At 41.3% G+C, this 19872-nt stretch overlaps 1 protein-coding gene across 2 annotated transcripts in view; it reads left to right on the forward strand.

The window, feature by feature from the left end:
* Nucleotides 1-2875: 2875 nt before the first annotated feature.
* MAP3K2 (mitogen-activated protein kinase kinase kinase 2) overlaps nucleotides 2876-19872 on the forward strand; it is a 49890-nt gene continuing 32893 nt past the window's right edge. For both annotated transcript variants that reach the window (XM_084288739.1, XM_084288740.1), the window contains exons 1-2: nucleotides 2876-3010; nucleotides 17661-17731. In XM_084288739.1, coding sequence (XP_084144865.1) covers nucleotides 17728-17731 — 4 coding nt within the window. In that variant the 5' untranslated portion in view covers nucleotides 2876-3010; nucleotides 17661-17727. The remainder of the gene's footprint in view (nucleotides 3011-17660; nucleotides 17732-19872) is intronic.

Raw genomic sequence — 19872 nt, forward strand, 5'->3', positions numbered from 1 at the left:
AATAATCTTATTAGTAAAGTCAACAGTGTCTGTGTTCTGAATTACTGAATATAAGCTGAGTCCTGAAGGCATATGAGCTGCTTCATGAACTTCCATGATGGGGTTAGAGCAGACAAGCCTATCCGTACTGCTGCCCAGTCTCATTTATTGTGTGATTTTTCTAGAAAAGCAACTCCATAACTGAATGACCACTGTATTTTTCTCATAGTTTGTTCTGTTCCAAGTATTAGGGACAGGTCAATAGCTGACTGCTTTTTATTTGTTTTGTTCTGGAGATAAGCTTACATGAATGCATCCTGAAATGAAAAATACGAAGTGTGACGGGAGATTCCAGTTGTGGTAAGAAATGCAGTGCTAGTTGGGAGGAAGAAGTCTCTTGTCAGAGAGTTGAGACTGAAACAATCAGAATTACAAACAAGGCTGTTTTCTGTATCGTTCCTTTTTATTTTAGCTTAAGTCTATTAAAGTGCTTGGGAATAAAAGCTTCCCAAGGTATTACCTCTTAACACAAAGTCAGTTTGGCCTCTTTGCTATACTCATGCAGAATAACTTTTTCTCCTGTGTTGCAGTGAAAAGAAGTTGCTGTAAAGCTATGGTTAGCAGTTATGAAATCTGAAGAATCTGCTTTTCACTTCAAATCTATAGGTCTAGACTTCTAGCTGGAAAAGTGTAATAAATCTTGCAGCAGTGGTTTAGGACTGTCCTCCCCTAACGTACTTGTTCTTTGTCTTTTGGCATCAGCCTGACAATGATGGCCTATTTGTATTTGGAGGAACTGGAGTTACAGAGATGCAGGCACACGCTTCTTCTGTCATGGAAAGGCAGAGCAGCAGAGCAGGAATGTAGGACCAACATGGGCTTGGACTAGTTGTTTGCTCAGTCCATGTGAGCTGGATGTAAGTTAATGAACAGAATGTCAGCTCTTCTCCCTGTGAGGAAGGACTCTTGATCATGTTGTAACATTCTGGCATCACAAACTTCACATTACTGCCATTCCTAGAAGAAGCCATCTTGACTTCCCTTATCTATTCTGTTTCCAACAGCTTGTTGGTTTGCCAGTTATTCCACCTTTAGATTAAATAAGCGATTAATTTAATATGGCTTTAACTAGATCATTTTCTGGATGTAGTTCAAAACATGCTAACAACGTTTCAGTGCCAGCTATATGAAGGAGTAGTGGGGAGACAGAGAGACTGGTGGGGAGGGGGAACAGAGGACAATGGCCTAGCTGCTAGAAGGAGCTAGTTTATTCCCATTTGAAGTGTTTGAAAGCTGTGGCTTTAGTGTTAACTACTACAGGCACGTGTAGACTCAAGCAGTATGTCTAGAAGGTGAGAACCTCTTACTGCAATGAGGTATTGATTCTGGAATCAAGGCACAGCCATACTGCCTGATTGCAGTCAATTACTTGAGTAGACTATCCTAAAATGTGCTTACCCTGTAATTTTCACCCCCCGCTCTTCCCAGCTTCCATTGCCTGTGTAGGGCTTGCACTGAATGCATCCATAACTAAAATGCTTTATTGCAACTTCTGACATCTATTTTTATGCCCTCTTTTCCATATCAGCAGTTACACTGTTCTGATAAGCACCGTTTCGCTCCAGTAGCGTAACGCATTATCTCAGAACCGTGCCCCTGGGTTTGGGCTGAGCTCAGTGTGAGTCAGTGTTTTAAGTGCTGGTCCCTAGTGTGGATAGACAGACATACATATTTTTAATCTCAAAGTCGGTATTTGGCTGTTTATCTTGCTCCTGATAGTGAAGATGCTCTATTTCAGGAATTATGCCACAGTAACGGTGATGCCAGTGAAGATGTACGTAACCTCAGCAAAGAGCTCTTGGATGGCACTGATAGTGCAGCGAGAGTGCCCGATGCTAAGAGGGTTTTGTGCAGAAATACTGAGGACATGGGCAGAGGAAAAGGGCAAACAAGGATGATTGTCCACAGCCCTGGCTAGCTTGTTGTATAGTGAAGGAACCCAGTCTTCAAAACTTATTTTCCACTACCCCTTCCTTTGCAACATGCTGGAAGTGACAAATGGCCGTGCACTGGGACATTAAGGTGGGGGAACACCGGGTGTTTTCAGAGCTGTGTAAGCAGCTGTGGATCATTGCTCTTGCTTGATGGTGCAGGAGCACCACACACCGTCAGCGTTTCTCTTGGCTCTTCCCCTCTCACTTAGCACAAGAGGTCACCTTTTTAACTTTCTGGCTGAAGACTTTGGGTCACGGCTGACATCCCATAAACATGGCTGACAAATTTTGCCAGCTGCGGCTACAAGCGACTGAGTTTTGAGGGACAAGCGAGCCTGCCTCAGGTTGGCTTGGGAGTTATTCACCAGTGCCGGTCAGAGGCAGTGCTTCATCAGTCGGTCTTTACCACAGCCCTCTTAAAATTTTAACACACATATATATATATTTAAAAGTTGACAGTCGCTTTTATCATCCTGATGTGTATTTCTATGGAACATATCCCCTCAGAGAGTGGTTTGCTGCCCCCCCCCAGCTCCCCTCACGACGCTGAGGGAGCCACCCCCCCCCCCCCCCCCCCACCACGCATGCGCCGCCCTCCGCGGGCTTCCCCCTTGGCGCCTCCTCCTCCTCCTCCCCCTGCGCCGTGACGCCGCCGCCGCCGCGGTGACGCCTCACGCTCCCCCCCCGCCTTCCACCGGCGGCGTCACGGGCCCGGCGGCGGGAGGCGGGGCCTTGGCTTGGCAGCGGCGGCGGCCGCCGGCGCCTGACGCCCGCCGGGACCCCCCCCCCCCTCCCTCCCTGCCTCCCTCCCTGCCTCAGCGCCCCCCCCCCAGCCGTTATTATCCCCCCCCTCCCCTCCCCTCATCGCTCGTCGCCGCCTCCCGCCCCGCTCCTCGCCGTGCCCTCGCTCGGGCAGGCCCCGGGGCCGCTTCTCTCCCCCCCCCCCCTCTCCGCCGCGGCCCCGGGGGGGGGCGGGCTCCCGTCAGGGCTCCCCTCAGGGCCGCCCTGACCTCGTTGGGGCCTCCGCCGTCACACAGGTTGGGCCCGGTCGGGGAAAGAAGAAGAAGGAGGGGGGGGGGGGGGGGGTTGGGAAAGCGCTGAGGCGGCCCCGGTGGCGCTGAGGCGGGGGTTGGGGGGGTTAAATGTGTGTGTGGGGGGTGTGAGGTGGATGTGGGGGTGGTTTTTTGTTTGTTTTTTTTTCTCCTTTTTGGGTTTTTGGGGCTCGCTGAGGTCGCCTTGGGGGGGTTCTGCTGAGGGTGTGGGGTTGGGCTCGGGGCTGTGAGGTGGCTCAGGGCCCTGTGAGGGGGTGGGGATGGGATGGGGATGGGGATGGGGATGGGGGTGGCAGCAGCAGCAGCAGCACCTGCTTGGCTCCCCGCGGTAAACGGGGCTGGGTTGTGACGGGTTTGGCCTCCGTTAAACAATGCAGCGCGCTGCGGTGGGGCCAGGAGGCCCTGGAAACGTGCTGCCGGGGCTGTGGCGAGGAGAGGGCATCGCCAGGCTGGCCCGTGGCGTAGCGCTTATTAGCAGAATGCCCGAGGAAGCGTGCTTCCAGCTGGCATCCCCCCACGGGTGGCTTTAAGGGAGCGGGCAGTGGTGTTTACGTGGTGTTCTACCTTAGAAGAATCCCCTTGTGTTTATTTTTCTCTTATCTTATGGCTAAACCTTTCCTTGTCGTTTTATAATAGCAGCAATACTGCACGAGGATTCTTCCTTTCACGCCTACAGTGGCTTTCTTAATATCTCCTTTCCTCCAAAAATATTCAAAGGTGAAAACTTATTATAATTCTAGTTCTCTTCACACTTCGTGTTCATTCGCGATTGCCACCGAGCGTGGTTATTGATTCGGATAACGAGGCTGTATGTAATTAGCTTGACGTTTTTCAAGGTTTCGCTGCATTTGATAAACGAGAATAGCAAAGTCTTATTTGTCAAACTGACTCATTGCTGGAGAAAAATCTGTGCACGGCTCATCTTGATGAGCAGGCAGGCAGCCTTGATGAACTGTCAGTGGTTTACCTGACGTTAAGGGAAGGCTATGGTGAAGAAAACAGATGTTTCCAAACTGCTTGTCTTGGCTTGCTGGGATTTGTAAGCTGTCAGAGGAAACTTTTTCTAAGGTAGCCTTGGCGTCTGGGAATCCTGAGAGCTGTCCTAGGGTGTGTGAATAGGCAGATATCTGTGACAGGTAGATTTTTTAATTATTTTTTAGCGTAGTGTAACAAGAGCGCCGTTTTGTTGTATAATGTTTAGTATCGTGGTAGGGAAGATCTTACATAATATTTATTTATTTGCTTTGTGCTGATTAAACTCTAGATACTTCATAGCAAAAACCACCTTTCAACTGTGGTCACAGATCCATCGGTGGTTCTGTGCTGTGGTTACTGGGAAAGCTGGTCAGTGCACAGACTCGTAGAAATTACAGCTGCCTGAGGCTAGATGGGGAAGGCTTTGGGTTTATTACAACCATAAAGATACAGTTTTATTCTGGAGAAAGCAAGAAAATTAGTCATGCTCTAGATTTAATTCACAGATGTTGTTTTGACTTTGTGTTGTTTTTTTTTTTTTTCTTGCATTTTCCTAAAGTCCAGTGTTAACATTTAGCTACAAATTGGGTTTAAAAAAAAAGTCACTAATAAGTATTCATGGAGCACTTAATAAAAAAAAAAAAAAAAAGCTTTGTATATTAGCAACCTGGATTTCAGCCTTTGTCTTTCATCTGTATTATCTTTACTGCAGGCACAATTTTTATATTAGCAAACTAAGTCAAAAGTAGCAAATATCATGTTTATCATGTTCATGTTCAACAAATATCAATAATTTTCGCTACACGTTTTTTATTGGCTTCTGAGCAGTCTCTGGACTGACAATAATGTTTCCTTATAAACTGCTACATCAGAAGGATCACAGGGTGATTTCCCCCACTGTCTCCAAACACACGCTCAAAGGTGTTCTGATCTATGAAGATACGTGTTTGGTGTGGACTTAAGAACGTTTTTTTTTGTTCTGTTTTTAATAATTTCTTCTTAGATTTTTGCTCTTATCATTATCCTAGGTACAGATGAGGGTTTGGAGAAAAATGAATGAAGAATAAAAATGTGACCAATGTAATTAATTACATTTTGTTACTTTTGAATAACTTTGTTTCATACATGTGATGAACCTCGGTAGGGTAGCAAGTTAATAACAATATTTTTATTATTTAACATGTAAACAATTAAGTTTGCTGTCCTGAAAGTTAAGCTTTTGAGATTCAGAAGTAGAGCTGACACAGTATTGCATTAAAAATATCTCAATGACGTTCTGTTAACCCCACTGATTTCTCCTTGGGAAAGAAGAAAAATGCATTTTATTTTTTTTCCACAACTGCAAATACTCCATTTGGTATTTCAATGTTCTGGTATTTTGTAGTGTTTAGGAATAGGTCAAAATAGGTCACGCATGTTATAGTTGCACTTGTGTTGCAAAATAACATTGTAAACATGTAATTGGGTTCTGGGAACAGCATTCAGCCTGCAGTATGTGTTAGCTGTGATTCTTACTTCTGGATCTCAGCGTGAGATTTTGATGTAGTAATTCATGAATACAGACAGATGTAGCGTGTGGATGTGTGTTAGCCTCATTTCTTACTCTGGATGTATATGTTTGCATTTTTTTTTCTGGGATGTTAGAATTATATTCACCTTACCTGTATTTTTGGAGCAGCTGCAGCAGTTCTGGTACCAGTGAGGACAGGAGAGGTGGAGTTCTGTGTTAGAATAGCGCACCGGCTTCCCATCAGTGGGAGCCACAGCTCCAGAGACACTTGACCCACAAATGCACGTACGGCATAGCTTGGAGCCCAGCTTAATGAGGTCATTTGAAGTTGGTCTTCCTTGAGCAAGGCCCAAGCAGGGTTGTCTGCAGTGTGCTTTAAGAACTGCCAGTCAGGAATTGCTAATGGAGGCAGGCTGGTTGAGCTCTGTCTTTTTCCTGTCCGTTGGCAAAGTCTCTCACTTGTATTTACTTCCATGTCTCATATGATTATGTATTCTTGAAGTTATCCTGGCCATCTGTAACTTAATCTTTCATTTGAGAGCAAAATCATTTCTTTAGGCTGAAGCTTTTTCTTTGCTGTAGCTTTGTTTTCAGCCCGTTTCCTCACCTCCCTCACTTCCTGGTCTTTCCTCACTCACTTCTCTTTCTGTATGTCCATTCAGTCATTTATTTGTCTGCCTATGTGGCTCACCTGCCGTAGTAAAAGATGCTGCTTCTGTGTTCCTGAAATATTTTCTGCTAAGCATAGTAACGGTTCAAAACAGCAGTGCTTGCAGTTACAGAATTCAAATGCTTCAGATGCTGAAGTTGCAGAGACTGTAATTCTGAAGCTCAGGTACAATAACGCTGATAAATGGTTTGCATTTCAATAATAACAGGACAGATGTGTAAGAAAGGAAAGGATTTCATGGGGTTGCTCCCTGCTCTGAGGCAGAAGCAAATACATTGAAGTGGTATCTGACATATGCTTGTCTAATCTGTTCTTAAAAAGCTGCAACAAGGGGAACACCACACCTTTGCTCGTCTATTTATAGCTAGTGCATAGCTGTCGTTATAGTTCGGAGGGTTTTCTTAATATTTAACTTGGGTCTCTGTCTTGACGCTTGTTAAGCCAGTTAGTTCTTGTCTCACTATTATTACTCATGCCGGATAATGATTTCTGTAGTGTTTGTCCCAGCCATTTGTAGATGTGAAGACTGTTCCTCTGTCTCTTACTTCTGACTTCTCTTTACTAAACTATGCAAAGAGGCCTTCGCTTCACAGGCCATGTTTTCTCAGGTTTTGTTGTGTTTTTCTTGTCATCAACTCCTGCTGGACTCCGTCTGATTTGTCTGCAGATTTTTCAAAGTTCCCCAGCCAAAGTCTGACCACAACAGAATAATTAACTTACTTCTGCTGTAATTTACGGAGTAACATATGACAGCCCTATTAAAATGTAATTCCTGTGTGTGTGCGCCCATATAATTTTGTTGTTTTTTCTTGTATTTTTTTTCTCAACAACATCAGGTTCTTGGCTCTAGCATTTGTTAACACAGGAGCTTGTGTTAGTATTTGTTGAATCAGGTACCTTGAACAAAAAGAATAGAACCTTTTGGTGTGTTTAATTTAATCTGTATTTCAGGTTAGTTTTCTGTTACGAACTATTACCAGACTCCCCAGAGCAGGGATCAGTTCTGCAGGAAAGCGGGCAGTTTCTGCTCTTCCTCCTCTATTTCCCAGCACACACAGTCCTTGTGCTTTTTGAGTGTACGTCTTGTCTGCAATGGGAAGCCTGACTGAGGATGTTCTTCTGGGGTTTGAAGTAGCTTCCATTGGCAAAAATGTGTCTTAACCAGTCTATTTTCATATGTTTTGAAGTGGTCCTGTTGGTGAGATGACTTGTGTCAGTGCAGCCATACCTGAGCAAGCCTCCTTCCTCTTGGAGATGTTGTTGCCCTCTCACAGTCCAGTGAGAAAGCAGAAGAAATGTAGGTGGGCTTTTCTGGAAGACTTGCAGAGTCAGCTACCAAACAGCTGTGTTCAACATGCTTCCTGGCTTTACTCCAGTTTATCCCACTTGTTATGGAAATAATTTTATCCATAACTTTTCAGGGTAGATCATAGGCGGGACAAACTGCAGGATTCTTCTAGCAGTGCTGCTTTTGAAAAAAGAATGAAATAGCCACCGATTGTCATCATTAGAGAAGGCCTTTGGTTTATTGCAGGAAGGCATGTTCCAGTAGTCAGTGGTGATTGACTCTTACCTGATCTTAAAAGGATTTTAAAGTAGTTCACACAAGAGAGTCCTGTACATGCCAACAACTTTGAATGCCACATTGCCAAAACTGTCACAGTGGGAACTGTAGTGTCACCTTTAAACAAAGATTTGCAAATTGAAACATCTGTGCAAGTCCCTTGTTTGGATTTTTTTTTAAAAAAAAGAGTGAGAGGTAGAAAGCTGATAAGCAGTAATTAAGCCCCTAAAGAAAATCTTTAGAACAGAAGGTGTTCTATTGCAGAACGTGAGGACTGTCACCATGAATATTTTTGGCAAATACCATCTAACTGCTGAAAAATGCTCGGTAAAGCTCCGCCTGTGTTTAGCTGCTGGTTTGCCGTGCTGACTACATGCGCTTTTAGAAGTGCCATGATTATTGTAACTCCAGCCTGAAGCTTTTGATTTAAAACAACAAAACAAACAAAGCCCAAATAATTGGAACGGCAAAACCCCGAAGCACTACTCTGTTTTTTCCAGGATGGTTTAAATGGTAACAGAACGGGCATAAAGTAGTAGTTTGAAAACAGCTTCTGCTGCTGGTGCAGTAAGTGCAGTACGTTGGGGCAGGTAGTGTAGCGAGTGACTTTTGAAGCTGCTGCAGTAAGTTTCTTTATTGAATATCTATTGAAGTCTCTGTGATGTTAACACTATCATGAATACCAAATGAGATTTTCAAAGGAGAATTTATATGTCACTGGCATAGTGACTGACAAGCCTGTGGTAAAATCTTAATCCGTAATTAAATCGGAAAAAAGATCCTTCAGCGTTCTTCCTCCAGCAGTAAGCATGAACGGATGCTTAGGGAAGAGTAAGAACATGGCAAGCATATATCAGATTTACCTTGAGGATCCGTTCAATCCCTAGTATTTTCAGTGAAGGGCTGTTCTAAATCTAGGCTTTGTTTTTTCATGCATTTCCTTTTTCTGCATGCATCCAAATTTCTAGCACCCAAATACCCATGGGTAAGAAGTTCTGTGGGTACTCCGCTACTCGTTATGTTAAAATCCACCTTCTTTTTGTTTTCAGTTCGGTTTGTGCTATTCTCCTTTGCTGCTGCATTTGTTGTGGAAGAGCATCAAGCCATCTGCTCTGAGGAACCTGCTTTGGCAGGGGGGTTGGACCCGATGATCTTCTGAGTTCCCTTCCAACCCTTACAGTTCTGTGATTCTGTGATCTCTAATATAATGATCAGTTTCTGTTCCTCGGGTGATTTTGGAGATATTTATCACTTTCTACTCTCACCTGAGTCCTAACTTGCCTCTCTGTATCCCGCTGCAGAACCCATTCTGTGCCTTTGGTTGTGCTTTTTGCTCTTCTCTGAACCTGCTCTATTTTGCTTTGTCCTTTTGAGAAGCTGAATGCCCCAGAGCTGCTAGTGTCCATTCAGGATGGACAGACACTGATTTGCTTTGTACTCATTTCTTTCATTTTCATTCCTAACAATTTTTATTTCTGAGTGCAGGTAGAGTTTGCTGCCGAGCCCGTTGGTTGTTTTGTTCTGTGTAAATTCAACTGGTTCTCCCCCACCACACGCGCTTACACACACACATTTCCATTCACCTGCACTGGCCATGAGCTGCTTGATGTGACAAGGACCACCTCTGGTACTTCACGGGGCACTGACAGCAGGCACAGTGCTGCTGGCAGGCTTTTCACCTTGCTTTCATTTTTCAGCTAATTCAGGATGCCTTCAGCAGCTCAGCCTCTTGGGGGACCCTGCTGGTACCCTCGTTCCATTGTGAAGCACAAATTTTGCCTGTCCTAGATTTTCTGTACTTTAACTGATTTATTCATGCTGTGGTCTTCCCTCTTTTCTTACACTGACTGCAAAATGCCTTTTGAGATTTTTTTTTTTTCTGCCCATTCAGGGTGCACCAACAGATTAGAAAGTGAGGAAATCCTCTTGTCACACCTGCTCATCCCCACCCTACTTCTCCATATGCCCATTCATCCGAGTTCGTTGTGTGCCAGGGAGGCTGAGGTGTTAGTCATTTCCTGGAATCCCTGCATCACACGTGCCATCCTCTAAAAGATCTTTTAAAACCCAGAGCTGTGCAATGGCTGCCAAAAGGGGTGCTTCGAGCAGGAATTGTTGCTCGTGTCTTTGTGCTGGTGTTACTGCTGTTGATGTGTGAGATCAGTCAGGTGAGCTGGCAGTAAGTTAAAGAATGTGAAATAAATCTTTTCGGCTGGCATCCAGTTTAAAAGCAGTGCCTACTGCATATGGATAAAACTTCAAAGTTTGTCTGCTTAGAGCTGCTCAGTTAGACAAGGCAGACTACAAAAATGATGCACAGTCCTATTATGCGTGTGTTTTAAAAAAAGTCTGTGAATTTTGTGTATGTATACACGTGTTAGAAATGCCTCTCTCCATTTCCATTAATGGATGTATGTTAAGTATAGACTTGTCCATCTTTCCAGTGGTGTTATTGGGCCCCATGTTGGTACAGCTCCAAGCTTGAGAGGTCTGAGTCTACCTGGACCTGTGGCTCCCTTGATAACTTTACTCCTTCTGTTTGTTGTTTTTGTTGAATTTTTTAATCTCGAATACGAGATGGGTTCATCAGTGTTCTTTCTGTGCTGTGGTGGAAATGTGTATGGCTCAGGAATGTTTCACCTCACTCAAATATTCCGTGTCAGTGTGTTAAGGGATTCTCTTGCATTTTTGTGTTCCCGTTATTAGGGATAGCAATAAGGGAAGGAAGGGCCAGCTGAGCCTGCGGTTGGTTTTCTTGGTACTGGGTTTGCAGTGATAGTGGTGTGATTTGCATCATGGTTAAATCTCACAGCTGGAATCAGGGAGTGCTGCTTGAATGGAAGGTGCTGTCAAAGCGATGATTATATTGTAGAAAACTAAAGCTTCTCCTTTTTGGCACCTAAAAATAGAAACTACAACTAGCTTTAGAAATTGAGAGCGAGTTTATTTCCCCAGGTAGTTGTCTTTCAGCCCATCAGGGTTACAGAATTAGCAGGTGATCTGACGAGGATGGAACTGGTTACTGGAGTTTCAGGATGTGTTTTTCTGTTTGCTCTCATAAGTGAAGTCTGACTGATGAGCTGTAGGTAGCTGCTGTCATGTTAATTGACATGCTTCAGTTGTTTACAATACTGTTTCTGCTGGAAGCCAGCTTTTTATTCTTGGGTGCTTTATTTTTGCTTGAAGAATAATGTTCATAGATTCAAACTGCTGTTTGATAGGCTTACTTCTCTACTTAATGAGTACTCTTCAACTTCATTTATTTAATACTGGTTGTAGCACAGTCTTCTGATCTTAGAGATGTGGAGACTGCAGGAACAGCTAGTACCAGTAGTGCTGGTAAGTGTACCTGGGGTGCAGGCTTACAGTGTCAGTGTTACTGTGTCCTTTGGCTTATCTGGCAGTCTTGAATTCTGTCATAAGGAAGAGAGATGCCGTGTGCTCTTTTAGGGTATTTGCTGTGATTTCTCTGTGATGTTAAAAAAAAAAAAAAAAAAAAGTTTAGCCTGCTGGCAGATCCTGGGTAGGGGCCATGCAGTTACGATTGCAGCTGGTAACGTTTCTGATTGTAATATCCTTAGCCCTTGTTGGCAAATATTTTGACTTGCCAGTTCAGAGAATGAACTAAGCCTAACGTTGGTGCCATTGGTGCCAAGAGCACCACTGACAGTTTTCAGAGAGGGAACAAAAGTGCCTAAATCCAATTATAACACTCATTGTAATACTTACCACATGGGATTGTAAGGGTTAAAACTATTTTATTTGAGAAGCTTTCTATGGGGCAATTCCATTAATTTTACACAGTTAATTATGAAAAAGTTACATCTCAGAAGTATTTTACTCTGCAACTTTGTGGTCTTTGTGTTATCTTAATATACTGGTTAGGACTTAAACCTTTTTATGGCATGAATAGCATTAATCGGTATGTGTGACATCCAGCTTCATTAGTGGTGAGAAATGTATTCTTCACGTTGTGATGCTCTGAGACTCTTTATCACCGCGGTGGTGATAGATTTTCAGGTGCTGGAGTGATTTGGTGGCAGTGATGCAGTTCACGGGGCTATTCCTCCTTTATCATACTTCTGTGAGAAAATCTAGTCTCAGATAAAGTAGAGCCAAGCGATGAATAGGAGCGTGAGCAGAGTCAATTAATTCCAGCTGGTGTGTTCTGCTGCAAAACTGGCAACACTGAAATATTTTGCGTGGTGTCACTGTGGTACCTGTCCACAAGTTTCAGCTGTTGTGACCCTTTATATTAGAAAACAAACGTATGCATTTTAATAGTTTTTTCTTGAAATAGCAAACAGCTGTTACGAAAGCATCATGACATTCGAAGCAGGTTTGCTTGATGTATCAGCACAGTCATTCTGCAGATAGAGTGAGAAATTAGCTGTCAAAGAGAGTGCTTGGGCTGCTACTGAGTACCTGCAGGAGCAGACACAGGAACTGGAGAAGTTCCGTAAATCTTGAATTAGGCGAAGAAAGAGATCTTGTTGAGGAAAGTAGGTGCTTTTCTGTTCGAGGCCAATTACAGCCTTATCTTTTTTGTGTACTTGAAGTGGAGTGGGTTTATGAAGGGGTATCCAATAGAGGCTCTTGATTGGAAAGAAGAGGTTCATTCAAAGCAGGGAAACTTGCATCTGAGTGCCTTGAAATTCTCTAAATATTCTTATCTCCCCCTATCAACTGTAAAGGAACTGCGGGGAGATTAGCTTTCCTAGGCTACAGTTACTCTTTGTGAATCTTGCTGTAACTGTTGAGATATTGATCTCAAAAGCATAATTTTTCTATAAACTCATCTTCAGCTAAATTATCTACTACTTTGCATTTTTATGAGAACAGTCATTAAGAACTGTGCCCTTGCATTCTCAAAGCCTTCTTGAGCTTTTAAAACTTTTTTAAGTCAGCGTCATTGTTCATGAAGCTGATAAATGTTATAAGAATGTGTCAAATTGCAGCCTATAGAGCCGCAGGCACCAGGCATTTAATCGGGCGAGGAGGTGGTGGTTGTACTTCTGTCACTGGGCTTGTTGGATCTTTCAGCTCCTTCTGAAGTCCGCTTCTCCAAGCGCTTTGAGAGATGAGCTGCATTTAGGGTGGTAAAACTGACAGCACTGCAACTGGGAGGGCACCATCTGTAATTAGAAGCAGTATTTTATGCCAGTCTGGTTTTCCCTCTTTTTGAAAATTGAACTCCAGAAGAGTAGAGCTGCTAACCATTCTCTTCAGGAAATAAATACCAAATCCTGCTTATAGCTATACAGATGAACTTAGTCTGTGTTGTCATGTGTGTTAAATTTGACATAAATTAACTTTTCCTTTGGCTTGCCAAAGTCTTCTGTCAGAGAAATTGCAAGTCTGCATGCTGCAGAGATACCTGATACATCTGTAATGGCTACAAAGGTACTGATGCTTCAGCCATCCCACGCTTGCTGGCTGCAGTTTTCCTGATACTCCACACTGAATGCTGAATCTGTAGGTTGCATACAGAAGCAAGATGGCTTCTGCATGCATTGCATTTTTATACAAGCAGGGATTTTTATTATCCCTCTTTAACTTCGTGTTACTCTTGTGTTAGATGATTATGCAGCATAATTTAATAATTCTTCCGAATTCTCTTGTGGACTGGCCTTTCTTGCAGCTGCAGCTTTGTTTCTGATTTTCTCAATGATCGTCTTTGTCAGAGTGTATTTGATGCAAAAACATTATTGAATAATGTTATTTTAAACACAATAAATACTAATACTGAATTAAAAACCAGCAGATTATTTTATATATATATATATATATATAATGTATATATAAATATAACATTTAACTGTATTTAAATACATTTTGTTGGGCTGACTGTTTTTAAACATTTGATTCAGATCATTTTCCTAGGCCACAACTTGCGTATCCCAATGTTTGTGGCCACCTGAGCATTGCCAGGCTGCAGGGGGTTGCACTGGGAATCAACGCTTAATGATATTTTCTGCTATGTGGAAAAATGTATCTCAAAATATTTTATTGTAATCCATCAGCTGAGTTTCCTGCTAGTTAATTTGGACTTCTAAGCAAATAATTCAAACATCATGTGATGTTTAGCCAAATGTTTTTGGAAAAACCTAAGTGGGCTAATTGCTGTAGTTAGTTCTGTTAACTAATCTATAATCACACAGAATCACAGAATCACAGAATTGAAGGGGTTGGAAGGGACCTCAAAAGATCAACCCCCATTGGGGGTTGGACCCGATCATTTCAAGAAGCTGTATTTTGGTTGGCAGTAATAACAATCCTTGAAATCAAAGCGTTTACTGCATTATTACTTTTTATTCAGCGTAGATGCTGAGCTAATTATTACATTATTTTACTCTGAATTGATGTGGAGCTAAGTATCTACAACTCTTTGGCCTTTTCCTTGACTATTGTCGGTTATTTATATGACATTTACAATTTTCCAGATATTTCCAAATATTTGCAGGGGTGCTCCAGAATGCTGATCCAGTAATCTTGTAAAGGGTCTTGCTTAGACTCTTGTAAGTGCCTGAATCTTTAATTTAAAGTGTTTTATCTGAAATATACTACAAATAGTTCATCATGTCCCTTAGCTGCTGTAGATGGTGAAATTTCTATTCCAGTAACACTGTGCTGTGGTTTGGATACATCCTCTTGCTTTTTTTTAAAAAACAGAACAAAAATGGACGCTGCCTATTTCTTCCTATTTTGTATCACTACTTGCAATCTCACCACCTAAATTCAGTAAAACACATGTATCTTGTGTTTTTTTATTTTATTTATTTTTTTATTTTCCATCTTGTATGATTTTATTGTGAGGAAGACGTCAACTTTGCTTGAGTTAAGTATTGCTGTTTCAGGAAGCTGGTTGTGCTATACTGGTAGTTGGCTCAGGGTATTATATATGTTTAATATTGGTCTGTTTCTGTACAATAGGTTAAAATAACTTGGGGTTCTGAATAAGCTTGTTTAACTACAAGAGAGTGGGAAATTCAGGGCAAAGTTTAGAAGTGCACTGACTAAGCTACATAGAATCAGAACAAGTCTTAAAATATTGTGAAAGACAAAATCAAGTAGATTTGCAGGAAATAAACCAGAAGTCTAATCTGTTTTCTGTTCTCTGAGTTGAGGACAGCTAAGTCAGTCCTAAATGCTGTCTTGGCCTTGGAGTTGGTTGTGGGGTTGCTGGCTTAGATTGTCAGGATGGTCTAGATTGTCTCTTAAGTCAACAGCTATGTAGCTTTTTTTTGGTCAGTCTTTTATCTGTGCATTTGCCTCTAAGATCTTTTAGATTTAAAAGATCCTGTAGTAGAATATTTGTTACTGTTATTTAGGCTTGTTTCTGATGATCCAAACTCGATCTGTTGAGTTCAATGCTTTTTTTTTGTTTGCCTTTGTTTGTAACTTTAATTTACTAATGTGTCATTGACTTTTTTATTATTTTTTTTTGGGGGGGGGTTCTCCCCTTTCTACTTTCCTGGTGGACACCTTTTCATATAGATTATGACAATATGTTAAAGGACTGAGTTTTTGTAAAGCTGAATTCACATATAGTGACTTTTCTTGACTACTTATGTACTACCTTTCCTGTTCTCACAGGATTGGGTTATGGCTCTCATAGTAGCTATAGCAAATTTCCCTCTTCAAAAATCATCCTGCTGTTCTGCAGTTGGATGCTGCACAAACCATTTCATTTCTGCACATTTTATGTCTCCATATCCCCCAGAACTCAACCACCCTTCCTAGCTCACCGAATAGTCATCTCTTAGAGCATCTTCTTTCTTCCACCACTGTGTGAGGTTAAACTTTTTTGTTAGACTACAAGTTTTCGAATGTGAACAATAAATAGTGAAAGATCCTATAGTATATCTGCCACTGTTTGTGTGCTTTCATCTCTCTGTACAGGAGAGGTGGCTTAACCTGGTTCAGTTATTGTAGGAAAAGTGTGTGCACGTGGACAGTTGGCACAGAGTATTTTGGCAGCTGGATTATCATCCACACGAGGTACTTGCCCTCAGGCTTTGTGTCATTTATCACGAGGAAGCTACAAACAATTTCTGAGAATCACCTGGCTATATTCCTCCTTCAGCAGCTTTCCCAGAGCCTGAAAGACTTCCTGGCTCTGTGGAAGGTGGCTGATGGGAAGTGAATCATGAATATGAATCGGCATCTCTCCACCCTCAGATCCAAAATGCTGTTGCTAGGATATTCTTCTTTGTTTGCCTCTCTTATCACATCATCACCTTCTTGAAATTCACTCTCTGCCATCCTTTCGTTAATTACATTCAAATTCAAGCTGCTGCTGTTTTTCTACAAGACCTTGACAAAATCTTATTCTGCCTTTGCATCTGCTCTCTTGTTTTGCTGTTTTTGCTTCTCTGGGATCTTTCTAAGTTCCAGTTTTCCCTGTTCCTGCTTCCTTTTTGTTCTGGTCTCTCATCTGCTCCACGTGTGTTTCTCTCCATCTGTCTAATGCTGCTCTGTACCCATGGATTAGGATTTGGTGTCTTTTTCCTGACTGAGATCTGGGCCACCTGTTTAATTCAGATTTTAATATTATTAGCTTATTTTTGAAGTGACAGTTGCTAACAAAAATGTTAATACATTCAGTTGGTGATTAATTATACATTATGTTGGAACAGGATTCTGGTTAAGAGCAATAAAGTGAGAATTTCATAAGCAAAAATACTTCAACCAAAGTCATGAACCACAGTTTTATGCTTAAAATATTAGATGAGTAATAAAAATCAGGTGTTCATGAAAATGACACTAGTTCTTATTTTAAGATAATTGGATCAAATACAGAATTAAAAATTGTTTTATGAACGCTCTCATAACTAGTGAATAAATATTTGGCAGATCCCCAAAGATGACTACTGGTACAAAAACCATAGTGAAGGAAATCATACATGTAGAATACACATTCTCTTTTGCTGTTTTTACTCGTAGGGATGTAAAAGACATGAAAATCAGACATGGGGGAAAAGTTAGTTGTATTGTTTCAGGCTGTGTAAATACAACCCATTCACTAAGCAAAGCAGATCTCCTGGTACCTTGTGAGAGCAAGGCCCAAAGATTCTGTCCTTATACTAAGTCATCATAGCTAATAAATGCAAATCCATCCTGCTTTGCTCTCTGAAGATAAGTACAAGTCTGTTTCTTCTGCATCTTTGCAATTTTTCAGCTCTGTTGTGGAGCAACAGAAGTCTTTTGTTTGCTTTTAAAATTTTTCTGTTTCCTGCTGGTGGTGGCATCGGGAGGCAATAGTCAATGCTATCAGTAAAAATTGGGCTTTCTGCCTTGAGACTGAGGGCAGGCCAGGTCAGATGGACTTCTCCTCTTTCAGGCTTTAGTGCTTTCCAAAGCATCGGGGGGAGTTCCTTTCCATAGCACTTGCAAGCTCTTTCAGCTACTGCTTTGAGGCTGGCTGTAGACCTGGGAGTACTTGAGAGCCTGGTCTCTTCTTGGTTATTACAGAGCTATTTCAACAGGCAGTAGTGCATGAGTCATCTGTTATGTAGGTAAAAGGCAGTATGCAGGGGAGAACTTTACATGGCTCCCAAGTGCAAATTTCTTTCTGAAAAATACAACCTTTGCAGGTCCTGCCATACGTACGTGAAGTTTTCTATATTTTCTGGTAAAATGAATGATGCTTTAAAAGGCTGTTTTTGTGAGATGAGTATGTAAGAGACACAACGCCAAAAACTCAAAATGAAATAACCTGTCTAGCTAACCCAAATTACCCTGAGATCCAGAAATACATTTTTTCTGTACTGTATATACACATTTAGTTTATGTATCGTCTATATGCATGTTTCATATGTAGAATATTATGAAAAAATATGGAAAGTGAAGATTTTACAGCTTTATATTGCTTTCACAACTTCAGTAATTTTTTATTTTGTGGTTTTCATTTTAGGAAAAAAAAATAATGCTAACAAGACAGCCATTTCCCTGAAGTTCAGGTTTTCAGGCTCTCTGCCATTATGGGTAAGTTTTGCATGAAGCATATATAAAAATTGACTTTTCATTTCTTTTTAAGAGCAAATACATTCACATAATGGCTTTTTTATACATTCTTAGGAAATGTGCACTTTAGCTGTGTAACCTAACGGAATGTCTGCATGAAAGGCAAAGCTCAGCTGCTTTGCTAGTGTTCAAAATACTTCTGTGGTTGTTTTTTTTTGTTTGTTTTTCCTCCCCATTGGAGTATAGCATTTTTCTCTCACTATGTGCTAACTTAAACATCCAGCAATGGGAAATTGGGATTCATGGCATTAGGGTACTGAGTGATACCTACTGTGCTCTGAATGGTAATGGCTAGGGGAGGGCATCACTTACTGGTGCTTGTTCTCAAAATAAAAGAAATAAAAATTGGGGTCAGAAGCTTTTGTCTGTCTTTTATTCTAATGCTGCTTGAGCTAACCTCATGCTTAGGAATAAAGTAGTATTTAGATTTATGATATTCTTAGACATTTTTTTGTGAGGTGACTATTGAATCACACTGCATATTCAGTGAGCTTTAGATGCTTTGCCACGCTACTTTAATTTCCCTTGTATGAAATGTGCTGCCTTATGAACACTGGGAATTTTACCTCCTCCAACCCACTGCTAAAAACATACTTTCTTATCGAGGATTAGAATTGGCTATAACACAGTGAAATAATTGAATTGTGGCAAGTTATGAAATGTGTGTTAGTTTAAGAAAGGAATAACTGTCAGCTGCAAGAATGCCATCGGTTCTGCTATGAAATATTTCTAGTAAAACCTGCTTTTTTTTTTTTTTATAGATTTGCATATCCTAGTAGAGTTAATGAATAATGGCAGCATGACTGGTGATCAAAGTTACTAATTTTCAGACCAGTTTTCTCATTTCTTAGGCGTCTATTAAGTTAGAACTCCAAAATCCCTCAGTTTCTTGATTTGACAAGTTTATTTACTGATTTGACAAGTAATTTGGTTATATTTGAATGGAGTGTGAATAAATTATCTCATCGCTGCTGGATACCTGGAATGCATGCTGGCTGGTTTTAGTGCTGAGTTCTTCTCAGGTCCATGTTTGAGAAAATTCCCTTCTTTACAAATAGCAGCATCTAGCTAGTAATTCTTCAGCAAACCTTTTTAATTGTGAAGTAGCATGAGTGCATATGGGTAGCACTTTTGTAGGTGAATTCTGGTATCGAGTATTCTAGATACATGCTGAGTGTAGTATTGTTGTTGTGCCAAGGAATTAATACAAAATAATAGCATCAAATAAATTTCCCATAGTGATGCATGGACAAGCTTTTAGTTCCTAAGTGCTTTCCTGTCTTAAGAAGTCCAGTGCAAATTTTCTCTAGAATAGATCCTACTCTGTGGCCTGAGGCCATCACGGTTCTAGCAGAAGATGCTCAGGATTTAGTAATCTAAACTGCGTAGCGTTCTCGCCCCTAAATTGTCCCGTGGTTCAGTGCTTCTGTTTCTTGTTGTGACTGTCTTGCTTTAGATTGGACCCACTCTACACGCAGCCAGGAGTACATGGGACTGGAGATTTGAAAATCAGTGTAAATTAGCAGTATTAAGAGTAAGTTTACAGTTGGTAAATTAAGATATAGACCTCTTTTATTCAATGTTTTTAGGTGGAACTTAAGTTTGTTCAGCCTCAATTAATTTGTCCTTAGACCAAAATAATAGTGAACCAGGCATTCCTTAAGTGTGAAATGAGGTGAAAAGCGGTGTTTTCCTTTCTCCTTTGTTTTAAGAGAACATGTTCATATGCTTTTGATTTTTTTTAACCCTTTGTAAATTAGGTAGGTATGCAAATAGCACTCCTATAAATAAAGAGTGGCATTCTCAAATTCTAGAACCGAATTACCATTTATTAGTCTTGAAATTTCTTCAACTTTGAAGTTCTAGTAAATTGTTTTTCATAAGACACATTGTCAAGGGTAACGTTGTCTTACTTGAAGCTTTACGTGCTTACACAGAACCACTGGAACCATTTAAATATGAACTTTGATAATTTGTCATGGGCCTGACATAGGACTGATAACTTGATCAATGCTGTCCATTGCAGAGGGACTCTGATACTACTGTTATTAAGCAGTTGATGTGATCATTTGGACTGAACAGCCTAAAAAGAGTCTTCCTCA

This window comes from Netta rufina (genome assembly GCF_964035555.1).
Source record: "Netta rufina genome assembly, chromosome: 6".
NCBI lineage: Eukaryota > Metazoa > Chordata > Aves > Anseriformes > Anatidae > Netta > Netta rufina.